Here is a 14,294-nt window from a genome sequence, read left to right as displayed (position 1 = left end):
ATCCAATCTGACTTTATTCTTCAATTCTCCAAAAATGCATTAAAGTACTTCCATCCCTTTAATAAAAGGTATTTATATTAGACGACTGTAATAACAAGGAAAAAGATGTCACTTTTTGTAATAAATTAATGGGAATGATACAGGCCAACAAGCCGTGCTTGCCATTATGTGTACAGATATTTTACCCCTAACCCCATTATGTAGTTCTGTTTTGCACAATTTCCTTGATAAAACTGCTTGTTCTGTCTTCGCTACACGTTTCCCTGTGTGTAGCTTGACATGCAGCTAAACCCTCCTATTCTGCAATAAGCCAGACTAAAGTGGTTGTAAAAGGTCATGGTTTTTACCTTCATGCATTATGCATGAAGTTAAAAAAACCTCTGTGCAGCAGCCCCACCCCCTAATAATCAGCTAAGCCCCCTCTTGATTCAGTGACGTGCACTCGGCTATCCCGGGATTCCTTCTTCTCATTGGCTGCGACACGCAATCGCAGCCAGTGAGAAGAGAGGGGGTGGGGCAGGGCTGCAGCTCCATGTGTAAATGGACACACGGTGCTTTGCGTGCCCCCATAGCAAGCTGCTTGCTGTGGGGGCAACCAACAGGAAGGAGGGGCAAGAAGAGCCTGTGGGGAATCAGAGGAGGATTGGGGCTCCTCCTCAAAACCACTGCACACAGCAAGTAACTATAACATAACATGTTTGTTTTTTTAGAAAAAGAAAACACAACATTTAGGGCTTTTGGAGTCACCTGAATGTAATCTTGAAACTGTAACAAAACAGTGTGGGATGAAAAACAGTAGTACATATAGTCAATATATGAAAAGCATTAAAACACAATGAAATACATGGCTGTAGATGTCAAGTCCATGCTCACTAGAGATGTTACCTGTATGGGATATAAGTTCAGCCCATAACATGCTGCAAACAATTATTAATGGTTCCTTCTCTCTCAGATGGAGTCTAAGCTCCACTTTCTTTTCTTAGAGTGAAAGTTTTTTGGGGTTTTTTTAATATTAGGCTAACAGTCTCTAGTTTCTGTAAAACAGTGAATTTATTCTGGGCTCCATCTAGTGGCTAAATTTAATAGTGTAGGCAGGACAAAGATGAATTTTCCTGCTGGAGGCACAACAGTGTTCACTTCCAATTTTTGGTGTAATTTTTACCTTAAAATTAAAAAAAGGGAAAGCAGTAATACATCTATTTAGAGTTTTATGGGATAGATTAGATAGAGAGAGAGCCCAATGAATAGCTTACAACAGCTTCTACACACACACAGTTACTGTTAGATGGAAAAGCATGAGGAACAGCAAGGGTCATTATAACCATAACAGTATTATGGAAACCACACAGAAATACCTTTGCAGTAATTAAAAGGATAAGATCATCTTTAACCACTTCCTGACCGCCATATAGCAGAAGTACTGCTACAGGGTGGCAGGGATGCGCAAAAATCACATACATATATATATTTACACATATACACACACACACGATTTTGTGCTTCCGGGTAGGGGATGCACGTGTGCTTCCTATTTGCGCAGCTATTGGCTCCTCAGCAGGTCAATCACCGAGTCCCGACTGCCGATTCTCAGCCGGGACTCGGTGATTGTCGGCAGAATGGACAGGGGAGAGGTCTGTATGTAAACAATACAAATCTCTCCCCGTCAGTATGAACGGGCTGCTTGTCTACACAGTAAAAAACACACAGCATACAGTTAACCCTTTGATTGCCCCATATGTTAACCCCTTCCTGCCCAGTGTCATTAGTACAGTGCTTTTAATTAACACTGATCACAATGCCAGCCACAGTCCCGCAGTAAGTCGCTGATCGCCGCCATTACTAGTAAAAAAAAAAAAAATATTCCGGTATATAAACTGCCATTTGTAAACACTATAATTTTAACGTAAACCAATTAATTTACATGTATTGGGATTTTTTTTTAGTAAAGACATGTAGCAGAATACATTTTGACCTACATTTATGGCAAAATTTGATTTCTTAAATGTTTTTATTGGACATGTTTAATAGCAAAAAGTCAAAAATACTGTTTTTTGTTTTTTTCAAAACTGTCCTTTTTTTGTTTACAGCGCAAAAAATAAACTCACAGATGATCAAATACCACCTAAAGAAATCTATTTGTGTGAGAAAGAGAAAAAAAAAAAAAGGGACAAAATTTAATTCCTGTACAAAATTGCATGATCGTACAACTAAAGTAACGCATATCACAAAAAATTGTCTGGTCAGGAGGGGGGGGGGGGTATTTGGGGCAAATACTCTGGAGGGCAAATGGTTGAAAAAAAGAAAAAAAAAAAAAAAACACACCACCACACACAACAAAACACACTTTTTTGCAGGTTAAAAGTTTTTATTGGAAGCCAGGAAAGCATTGCACCAGTGATCTGTCAGTGTCATCAGTCTGCCCATACATCATACGGACAGGCAGTTACACTCTGACAGATTCAAACTACCACAGCACCTTACAGCATTGTGGTAGTTCATTGTGAACTACAAGATGACATCCGCAAAGGATGACGGTACTTGATGTTGATTAATTCACAGGATGCTGTGAAGGAAGAATGTGGCCGTGTTGACGGAGCCCCAAGTGGCCACACTCTTCTCAAAAAGTGACAGGTGGTACAGGGAACTTCTCCCCGTACTGATGTAACACACAGGACTTGGATCAAAAACTGTTGGAACATGTAACATGTTCCCGAAGGTAAACTTATCCTTTCAAGTGGAACTAAAGACAGGAATACTTTGCGCTGCTTTAATAGTCCAATGCCTGTGAGGTCTGTCGCTTGGGTGAGGGCAGTGGTCTTCAGACATCTTGATGCCATTCATCTAAGCACATTGGCACTATGTCAGAAAGGTAACCTGATCTGCAGCAAATTGTGAATAGGCAGGTAAGTTTATTTTATTGCAGAAGAGACTGCATGTCTTCTGTAATAAAGAGCCTGCCTGTTCATAAGTTCTATTTACATTAGCTCTGCTCTAAAGATCAATTCACACAGAATGTAGTACACCAAACACATGCATTTTTGTGCGCTGAAGCACACTGCATTAGGCAGACCAAAACAAATGAACTGTAATGCATCTTAAGCACCAGACTATTTATAAATCTAAACCCCAATTTCAGGATTCTTGAGGTGCTAATGAAAATATTTGATGGTACATGTAAGCACCTCTAGGTATCTGCTTTTCATTCAATAGATGTTTATTAGTTTAATATATTAAAGTACAAATTCGACCACTTTTTGGTACAAAAATAGAATCACTACTATGAACAGCAGTCAACAGCGGTCCTATACAAATAGAATATAACTAGAATAGATAATGTTCTAGATAACTTGTCAAAGGAGTAGATATAAAACACTTTTTTTGTCAGTCGATTAGTGCACAGGAAGGCTGCCTAACTGTAGCTCAACAGCCAACATCAGTAAAAGGGTTATATTAAGATATGCCAATATGCTAGCAAAACAGGAGATTTGTAGGACACCTCGCGGGTCATCCCTGTGGAAGAGCAAAAGAACAGAAATCAGAGGAGAGAAAAATAAAAAAAAAAAAAAAAAAAAAAAAAAAAAATGGAGACACATCCAAAACGCTTGAGGGCGTAAAGTTTAATGAGACTATAGTAAGGTGAAGCTATTCGCCGAAATCTCGAGGTGGGCGTATTAAATTCATGGAGTCCAAGTTTTAAGGAATCTCTCATGGATGTCGGAGAGGATAGACAGTTTTTAGTTTATTGAGAAGTCAAGGTGGCGGTGCACTTCTGTAAAGAATACGAACTGCTGTGTCCAGGCTTTTGCTATGGTTTGTTTGGCCGACAATAGTACATTACTGGCTAGTTTAAATTGCTGTTTAGTCATATCCGGAGGTTTTAAGTGTAAAAGTATACCAAGGGTCTCTCGGGAAGGTGTAAGTAAATAATGATTGGAGTAGTTGAAGAACCTTCAACCAAAATTGGGAAAGCAAAGGGCATATCTGCCATATGTGGGGAACATCACCCGGTGCGTTACAGCCTTGGAAGCACATATTGGGGGCTGATGGATGAAGAAATACTAAGCAGGATGGGACAAAATACCATCTTGTCGCCGTTTTGAAAGCAGATTCCGTAGTGAGAATGGAGCATGAGGTCAGAGCTAACCATATCTGTGACCAGCATGCACGATCTTTAGTGCCTTTAAGGTCTCTTTCCCATCTGAAAATGTAAGCATTATTGTAGGGGTTCTGTAGATTAGTTAATTGTGAGTACAGGAAAGAGACGTTTAGGAGAGAGGGGCGTCCAGTGGCAGATGTGTTCAAACAAGGATAATTATGTGGTCGGGTCTTTATTGGCGAGGACCGAATGTTTGATCTGTAGATATAGGAAAAAGTTCTGTAGAGGGGGCTTGAGGTTTGTCCCTTATTTCTGCCCAAGTGTAAACTGAGCGGTCTGTGAGAAAGGAGTGGATACATTGGAAGTTGTGAGAAATCTACCAATGGAAAGCGGTAAGGGATTCAAGGCCAGGTGGAAACAGAGGATTGCCCACAAGGGGGAGGAGTGGTAGGCGAAGGGAGATTAGGCCACTGGTGTATTTTGTGGAGTCCCATATACGCAATGAGTGGGCCATAAGGGGACTGATAGATGTGGGTCTTGATTTCGGGGGGAGCCATAAAAGCAAAGAAAGGGAGATCGGGTGGCAGGAGAGCACTTCTAAAGTTACCCATATCGGGGCTTGTTGTACTGCATACAATGAGGTTAAAGGTGCGATTTGAGCCGCCACGTAGTTCTTTGAGAAGTTAGGAACCCCCAAGCCTCCCTGCTTCCATTGTGTGAGCATAGTATGTTTAGTGACCCAAGATCTTTTTTGGCCCAGATAAAGCGTAAAACATGATTTTGAAAAGATTTCAGGGCGTAAGAGGGCATTGGGGCCCAGGAAAGTGCGTAATAAGTACAAAAGTTTGGACCGGTCCTTTTTACTGCGTTTATTCTACCTATCCACAAGACAGGTTGGTGTGATGATCAGGTTGTAAGTAGCGTTTTGAGGCCAGTATAAATCTACTAATATATATATATATATATTTTTTTTTCTTTTTTTAAACATGCTGTCAGAAAAGTAGTTCATAGCGACACTGAACTACTCTGGGAATGGGGGGGGGGGGGGGGAGAGGGGTAAGTAGCAAGCAGCAAATTTTTTTTTCCACGGTTATTGCTTATAACAGTGATGATCACGGTTATAAGCAATCGTTTTAACCGTCATGAATTGCTTCAAGAGATGTAATTTTCTGCTTTCCCAGGTATTCCAGTCAGGGAGTGTGACCTATCAAACGATTTGTCTAATCGTGGGCCATCTGAAGATAGGCCTGGTTTTTATGCAAGTCTCATATTCCAAGATATGAGACATAGGGGAAACATGGATTTTAAGTGTTATCTAGTCTCTTACTCCTCTGGAATGTCTTTGAACTCAGGAGAAGGCTTGGGTTATCTTTCTACGAGGTGCCAGATTGCTCAGCTTCCCAGCCCGCCCGGCACCCAGCTCAAAGATGGTTTATAGCTCGGAGCCACTGCTGTGCCCCGGCAGGCCTGTGACACTTCCAACGCACACACCGACCATATGTCACTGTGACTCTCAAAAAGGGAGAGGGAGACTGAGGGGAGATAAGTTTGTACAAGATGGATGATCCTTTGCCAAGATGGTGGTTGGAGCCAAAATGGCTGAACCGCGTCCATCTCTGTGGCATGATTGCTACACTCACAACATGAAAGATTTCCAAGTAAGTATTTTTTGGATTGTCAATATTAATAATGATTGTTATAAAATTAAAGCGTATGCTGTGACTATGGCATGTGTAAGTTTTAAACTATGCCCTTTCGTGAAATGCTAAAAATTAAAACTAACTAAGCAACAAGCTAAAATCGAGAGGATGGCTTCTTATCAATGGGTTGTAGTTAGTGGTGCACCGAAATGAAAATTCTGGTTCCGAAACCGAAAATTTAGGATGCACTTTGCCAAAAATTGACAATTTTTTAAAAATTAATATATATTTTTCAAACGCAAATTAAAAAAAGAATATATATATATATATATATATATATATATATATAAATAAAAAAAAAACACCCACAATATATACACATGAGAAATGATGTTAAGCTGTGTAAATAGATACCCAACATCTCATGCTTTAAAATTGTGCACGCTCGTGGAATGGCATCAAACTACGGTACTTGATCTTCATGAGTAAATTTCTGCAGGTTACCAGAGTAAAGTTACAGAGGAGGTCTATTCCAAGAATTATTGCTCTTGCTCTGCCGTTCATGGCGATACCTCACATGTGGTTTGAATACCGTTTACGGGGAGGGAACTTCAACTTTTTTCTTTTTACACTGTCCCTATATATAAAAAAAAAAAAAAAAATGTCCGGAACCGGAAGGGACATTGCTCCAGTTCTCCAGGGCATATAGACGAGTGGAGGCCATCTTTCCTTCACTTATCTCTATGCCCAGCGCTGGGATCGTTCGGTGGTTTCTCAGATAAGACCAAAACTACCGAGCGGCAGTGAGTGGCGGGGTTATTTTCAGCACCTATATCTGTTCTTTTCATATCGGCCAACGGCCGATAGGGGAGTTTTCAGCCGAAACGTTTCGGCCATCGAAATTTCGGTGCATCCAAAGTTGTAGTAATGCCTGATCCACAGTGCCTGTGTTAGTGGGCACACAGAAAGGCAAGGGGTGGCTTAACAGCCACTGTTCACAGCTATGCATTAAGCAGCAGAGTGCAGGGACCATTCTGTTATAAGCTCGTGGTCAAATCGGTGACCATGAACTTATAGCAGAAGAAAAGCAGCCGATGCAAGACTTACTGAGCTGGCCAACTGCAAGAGGCTATACTTCATCACAAGTCTTACATTCTTGGCAGCAAAAGAGTTAAATGGCAGTCCAGTGGTGTGGAGCAATCAAGCAGTTTATAGCAGAAGGCTCAAATAACCTTTGTGATATAAATCACTCCTTACAGTTTCGGAGGTTCACATCACGCCAATAATCCCTAGCATGCAGAAATGTTTAACCACTTCATACCCCGCGACGTCGCAGGAGTTTCAGTGGTCATACTGGAATTTTTCTTGTTAGAGCTGACGGAGCATGTTTTTTTTAATAGCGGATTGCGGTTACAAGCGGCAAGGGGGCGGGGGTTCTGTCACCTTCCCGGGCTCTCATATCCCACCAAGGAACCCAGGACTGAAGCCGGCAGTTGTGACAGCTGGCCATAAGGCTGATTAGGGACCGGAACAGCCCCAATCATCTCTATGGTCTAAGAAACCAAAAGCAACAAGTATTTTGTCACTTCCAGTTTTCACCAGTTTGCAAAAAAGTATCAGATCATACCGGCCTTGTTGATCTGGCGCTTTTAAGGGCAGAGGAGAGATCTAGGTCTAATAGTACCTGTCACTGCCCATGTTTTTACAAGAGATGTTGTTCATCCCTTGTAATCGCAATAAAGCCGATAAAAAAAATTATAAAACCACATTTTTTTAAAGCGCCCCTCTGTGCTCGTGCGCAAAGGTGCATGCACGCTTCAGTGGATAAACAGCAATCGCACCACACAAGGTATAATCTCGAAACGTCAGATCGAAAACAATAACACCAAATCTCATGTGTAAATCTAAAGTGGTAATTTTGTAAAGGCTTAGGCGTTATCTATGGATAATACAATGTATGTACAGTAGTTTGACACGGTTTACCAGAGTTTAGAGCAGTGGTTCTTAACCTGGGTTCGATCGAACCCCAGGGGTTCGGTGAGTCAGTCTCGCAAGTTCGGCGGAGGTGAAGACCCCCACCCGACTCATATGATTCGTGATGACATGCCCCGCTTGTCCATCATTGGCTGCAGGTGGTCACGCAACATCGCTTAGCCCAGTGGTCGGCAAGCCGCGGCTCGCGAGCCACATGCGGCTCTTTACACGCTTTAATGCGGCTCTTGTGTGCCGGGTGCCCGCTCCCCTCCCTCCTCTCGGGCGGCAGGGACTCTGCAGCGTGATCCAAAAAAAAAAAAACAGCCAGGGCAGCGCGCTCAAATGCAATGATTGGCCAGTCTCGCTGCCACTCACATCCTGATAGCCAGTGATTGGCTGTCAGGATGTGTGTAGGCGGGGCAGCGTGACGAACGTGAGAGGAGCTAGGCTGCTCTCACAGTCCGCCCTGAAGACCGGAACGGCGCGGGAATACGGCGAGAGGAACGCGCGGAGCAAAGGTAAGTGAATTGACACAGGGGGGACTTGGCTTACTACTTGCTACTTACTTACTACTACTATATAAAGGGATGAATTACTATGGGGGATGAATTACTATATGGGGGATGAATTACTATATGGGGGATGAATTACTATGGGGGATGAATTACTATATGGGGGATGAATTACTATAGGGGGGATGAATTACTATAGGGGGGATGAATTACTATATGGGGGATGAATTACTATAAAACAGTGGTTCTTAACCTGGGTTCGATCGAACCCCAGGGGTTCAGTGAGTCAGTCTCGCGGGTTCGGCAGAGGTGAAGACCCACACCCGACTCATATGATTCGTGCAGTAAATATTCATTATTATGTTTTTGTTTTTGTGTGAAAATCATGTTTTAATGGTTTTGTTCTTTGTTCTTAACGGTTTTGTTCATTTTGTGCACCTATGTATAAATATATACCTATGTTTTGAATTTTAAAAATCATTTTATTTTTCCAATTAAGAAGGGTTCGGTGAATGCGCATATGAAACTGGTGGGGTTCAGTACCTCCAACAAGGTTAAGAACCACTGGTTTAGAGGCAGTAAAATGCCCCTCTCCTGAATGCAAAAAATTATAATGTACATTGCGTTGTAAATACTTTTTAATGTGTAGTTTGTATATATCATGGAACAATGAAAGGTATACTGCAGATTGAACTACTACTTTTGTTCAAGAATTCTCAGATCTAGCTGCGTATATGTGAATACTCTTACTGTATAATGATTGGAGTATATTCACCTACACACGGAACCTAGTTAACAGCCACCAAATAAAACAGTGACTGGATAAAGCTTAACTGCATTGTGTGTTAACAACATAATTGGTTTAAAAAAGGAACACACATAAAGCTACAAATATAACAACCATATTCAGACATTGTAAAACAAGCATAATGTGCTTTGCATGGCAGATCAAAAGAGCATGCTTACATTTTAAAGAAAAACAAATGAGCCACCAGAAAGAGTACCAGCCTGCACATGTCAAAGGATACTGTTTCTGCTCCAACACAACGAAGATACAGGATGTGATGTGCTGTGGGGATTGAATTGCTCTACCACAGTCATGGATGAAGAGTCCCATATTTTAATATCATCACCAGCTGAAGCAAATCTGATGCTGTCCTGCATGGTTATTCCTACATATGAAGGATAATAATGAGAACTAGTAAATACAAATCCCAGAAAACTCTGATGACATGCAATCCATAGAAAGGTAATTCCCTTGCATTACTGGCTGCATAAATAGTCACAGCAAGTACTTTTTCCTTGGGCCCAGCCGGTATGACTTTATTTATTTCAGGTACTTATATAGCGCTGTCAATTTACGCAGTGCTTTACACATATATATTGTACATTCACATCAGTCCCTAACCCTCAAGGGGTGTACAAGCTAAGGTCCCTAACTCACATTCATACATACACATATTAGGGCCTATTTAGACAGGATCCAATTAACCTACCAGCATGTCTTTGGAGTGTGAGAGGAAACCGGAGCACCCGGAGGAAACTCATGCAAGCACAGGGAGAACATGCAAACTCCATGCAGGAGGCGCCATGGTTGGGAATCGAACCCATGACCCATTTACTGCAAGGCAGACGTGCTAACCACTAAGCCACTGTGCCGCTCCATAACAGTAGATCTTGAAAACAAAAAATCACCAGAATATGGCAACACTCCCCAACAGATCATATAAGTAATTGTCAAGAACACATACACCCAAAACATTTTTAACCCCTTATGACTGGTCATTGTAATTCAGTCAACTGCAAATTAGTGCATCTTTTAGTCAGGGTTGTTACGCCTGTGAGCAATGCAAGAGCACTCAAAATACAGATGATCGTGCTGCCATAATATGAGTGGCCCTGTCCCTTTTGATAGCTTTGAAGTAAACACAGCAATCATACTAGCAAACATCCAGCTGCTGCCCCTTGCAGCAGAGGGGTCCTCAGTTTGAATCCTGTCAGGACACTATCTGCATGAAGTTTGCATGTTCTCGTGCTTACTTAGTTTTCCTATGGATTTCTCCCATGCGGGTATATCAATTGCCTCCTGTCTAAATTTTCACTTAGTATCTGTGTATGTGAGATTGGGACCTTGGAATGTGAGCTCCCTGAAGGGAGGGACAGATGTGAATAAATAGAATGTAAAGTGCTGAGTAAACTGTTGGTACTATAAATACCTGGGATAATATATAAATACACAAGTTTAGCTCCTGGGACCTGCGATATACCGTTATTTATATCTCTGGGTATATCTTGATAGTGCTGGGCCTGATCCATGGTGGGAGGCAGGCAGGTAGTCAGCCATACAATATTAAAACAAATTTAACAGACTCTACTGAATCACAAATCTGGGAACCCAGCAAAAAACAAAAACTGGTGATCCACAACCAGACGTGTGGGGAAAGGCAAATGTATTATCTATTTTAGTCACAGGTTTTTTAGCCATGGAGGACAGGACCCTGGGTAAATAAGTGGACTTTGGAATTTTAAGGCAAGGTCCACTAAAACACTTTCACATTTTATTTTCCACGTCTGCATTTGTCCTGTGTACTCTGAGCTGGTGGGTCACCTACCATTGTAACATTCATCCCAAATTATCAATGTGACCATAATATAGATCCAGTGTCAACTTGAGAGAACCATTTAAAGGGTGATAAGGAAGTGGCACACAATGCTGCAAAAACTGGGTGTGAAGTGCCATTGTGCAGAGTTCGTACATACAGAATAAGAACAGATACGGATAACACCGAACATACACAACAAAACAAATTTTATTGTGCAGCAACCATATACACAGAATAAGAATAGATACAGAGAATTACACTCAGTATAGAGGAAAGAAAAAGATACTGTGCAGCATCCAGGCATAAAGAACATATACTCAAAATTCCACCCAGCATACATAATAGGATTGACACTGCAGTCCATACATACAGAATGAGAAGACTGAAAAAAACACCCAGTATACAGAATAAGAAGTACATAGTCCACACATACAGAATAAGAACAGCTACTAAAATTACACCCAGCACATATAGACCTGCTACTGTGTAGTGTTGATACATACAGAATAAAAACAGATATTGAGGATTACACCCCCCATACAAATTAACAGATGTGCTACTGTACAGAGTTTATGCATAGAGAATAAGAATTAACACTGGGAACTGAGACTGGCATATAGGAGAAATGCTAATGTGCAGTGTTCATACATAAACAGAACAGATACGGAGTACTAACCCAGCATAAGAAATGGCATACTGTGTAATGATCATATACAAGGGAGTCCATAAAGTTCTGGGTTTACATGCGTTAATGCCCATACAGTGTTTGGATACATAAAATTCTACTTCCGTTTGGTTGACTACGTGCAAACTCATGTACATGCATTAATGTGTACACATAAATTACTGTCTTGGATGCAGATTTTTCTATTTTGAGTTCATAGATCTGAAAGCATTGCATGTTTACTGATCTTTACACACTATGTGCATGGACCCATAAAAACAATGAAAAGTGTTAAATTTAAAAAAAAAAAAAAAAAAAGTATAGATAAAAATGCTGTTTTTGGAAGATGTGTACCTTAGCATTTAGAGACAGCAAGCAAATTTGACACACCAAATTTGCATTTGTCACTTAACAGCAGAGCAAGATGGTCTTACAAAATATGGGTCACCCAGGAGTAGAGGAGAAGAATGGGTGTAATCTGCACACCTCCCAACTTTCTGTGATGAAAATGAGCCACCCCTTTGAGCACAAAGTACTGCTTTTCTTTTGTGTTCTATGTTACCAGACTTTTGGTTTGTGTTGACTTTAACCCCTTCACACCTAAGGGTAAAACAAATCTAAATGCCTAAGCACAATTTTACACCGTTGACATATGTTAGTAAAACCGTTCATAGCATCACAACTACTTTGTACATCCAGGACAAATTGGGCTTTCATTTGGTGGTAAATGGTAATGGATATACCCTGAATTTTTTTTTTTTATTATTATCATCATCAAAGGAAAACTGGCACAAAATAGTATAAAAAAATTTTTTTATTTAGCTGTGTGTTTATTGTTACTTCCATAACCTACCACCAAAAAACAACTTAGAATAAATTTTCCAGCTCTTGACAACCGCAGCGATACCATATATGTGTATATTATTTGTTTGTACCCGTAGTACAGCCTAGAAGCAATAGCGCACATTTTGTTTTTTGTTTTTTTTAATCCTGACCTTTGACCCTAACCTTGACCCAAACACTTATCTTGGCACTGAACTAGATCAAACCTTGATCTAGGCATTTTTTCTTTTTTATATATATCTTTTTTTTTTTTAACAAACATTTTTTTTTCCCTCTATACCGCGAGTTAGAGATACAAAGTATCTCTCTGCTCCATTCACAGAGGGAAAAAAAAAAAACAAGGGGGCCAGGCTGTACAGTGACTGATCACTGCGATAGCCAATTAGAGGCTATCACAGCGATCATTGGACCCCGATCGTTAGAACAAGACCCAGTGCTCTCAGTGACACCGTGATCTTTGTGCTGGGAGCACGCTGTGGAAAACAAGTACACAAATATGTGGCTCCACAGAAAAAAGCCCAGTTCTGTGAGGCCGCATAAGTGTTATGTCGGCATCAAGGGGTTAAACAACATTCTAAGGCTACTTTCACACTGCTCCATTGTAAAAAGGATATGTGTTTTTGATGTGGTTTAATGCATTCTCAGTGCATTTTCCAAAAAAGGACGTGACTCGAACACATCAAAAACACAACCACAGGTGCATTTTTGATGCTTTTTCAATTCATTTCAATAGAGAGGTGCTTCCCCCTTCTCCCCACCAAACATGCACAAAAAACCAGAGTTAGACTTACCGGTAACTCCTTTTCTACGAGTCTTCCAGGACAGCCATCTGAGACCTTGGGCTCCTCCCTCCGGATCAGAAAACACACCATCCCCCATGCCTTTAAAAGGCGGGCCTCCGGGCCTCACATCCAGTTATTAAAAGAGAACTAGCGGAAGCCACTGAAAGACACAAATATAGGTAAATACACTTTCATGCAGTCAACCTTAACTCTCTCGGTTGTACATTAGAAGGGTGGGAATTACCGGCTGTCCTGGGAGACTCGTAGAAAAGGAGTTACCGGTAAGTCTAACTCTGGTTTTCTCCCTACGTCTTCCAGGACAGCCATCTGAGACGATAAACGAGAACTTACCCCCTTAGGGTGGGTCCACCGCCTGGAGGACCTTGCGTCCGAACGCCTGTTCCTTATCTGACAGGATATCCAAGCGATAATGCTTCACGAAGGTAGAAAACCTCGACCAAGTGGCTGCCTTACAGATTTCCTCCGGCGAAGCCCCGGCTCTCTCCGCCCAGGACGCTGCCAAGGATCTAGTTGAGTGGGCCTTAACAAAAGGAGGCGGAATCCCCAAGACCTTGTAAGATTCCCCAATTGCCAGCCTAATCCACCTGCCTATCGTGGCTTTAGATGCTGCCAACCCCCTTCTCTGCCCTGAAAACAAAAAGGGAATCCGACTTCCTAAATTCCCTGGACCTGTCTAAATAAATTATAAGACTCCTCTTTACATCCAGCAAACCTAGCTTTTCTTCCTCTTTACCTTCAGAGGAAGAACAAAAGGTCGGCAGAACAATATCCTGCGACCTGTGAAAAGAGGAGGCTACTTTAGGAAGGAATCCCGGATCAGTCCTAAGCACAACCCTGTCCTTAAGAATGGTCAAATAAGGCTCCCTAATAGAGAGTGCCTGTAGCTCACTCACCCTACGGGCCGATGTGATTGCTACCAAAAAAACTATCTTTAAAGTTAAAAACTTGAAAGCTGACTCCTCTAAAGGCTCAAAAGGTTCTCGGACCAAAGCCCTTAGGACCAGAGACAGATCCCAACTCGGACAACCTCCCACCTTAGCAGGCCTAGCCCTGGAGAGAGATCTGAAAAAATCAACTACGAAGGGATTTTGTTGCAAAGAGCACTGCAAAAAAATACTCAAAGCAGAAGCCTGTACTTTCAAGGTGCTGATCGAGAGTC

General features: G+C 41.5%; 1 protein-coding gene across 3 annotated transcripts in view; it reads right to left on the bottom strand.

Annotated features, from left to right (window-relative positions):
- The window catches only part of NEDD1 (NEDD1 gamma-tubulin ring complex targeting factor), a 101,089-nt gene that overhangs the window by 78,012 nt on the left and 8,783 nt on the right, over positions 1-14,294 (bottom strand). For all 3 annotated transcript variants that reach the window (XM_089651943.1, XM_089651924.1, XM_089651934.1), the window contains exon 2: positions 9,251-9,394. In XM_089651943.1, the coding sequence (XP_089508069.1) occupies positions 9,251-9,339 (89 nt within the window). In that variant the 5' untranslated portion in view covers positions 9,340-9,394. The remainder of the gene's footprint in view (positions 1-9,250; positions 9,395-14,294) is intronic.

The sequence above is a fragment of the Staurois parvus genome, unplaced genomic scaffold, assembly GCF_062004578.1.
Source record: "Staurois parvus isolate SC_StPar_1 unplaced genomic scaffold, SC_StPar_1.0 ptg000025l, whole genome shotgun sequence".
NCBI classification, from domain to species: Eukaryota; Metazoa; Chordata; class Amphibia; order Anura; family Ranidae; genus Staurois; species Staurois parvus.
The sequence above is the reverse complement of the archived record's forward strand: the minus strand, read 5'-3'. Positions and strand labels throughout refer to the sequence as shown.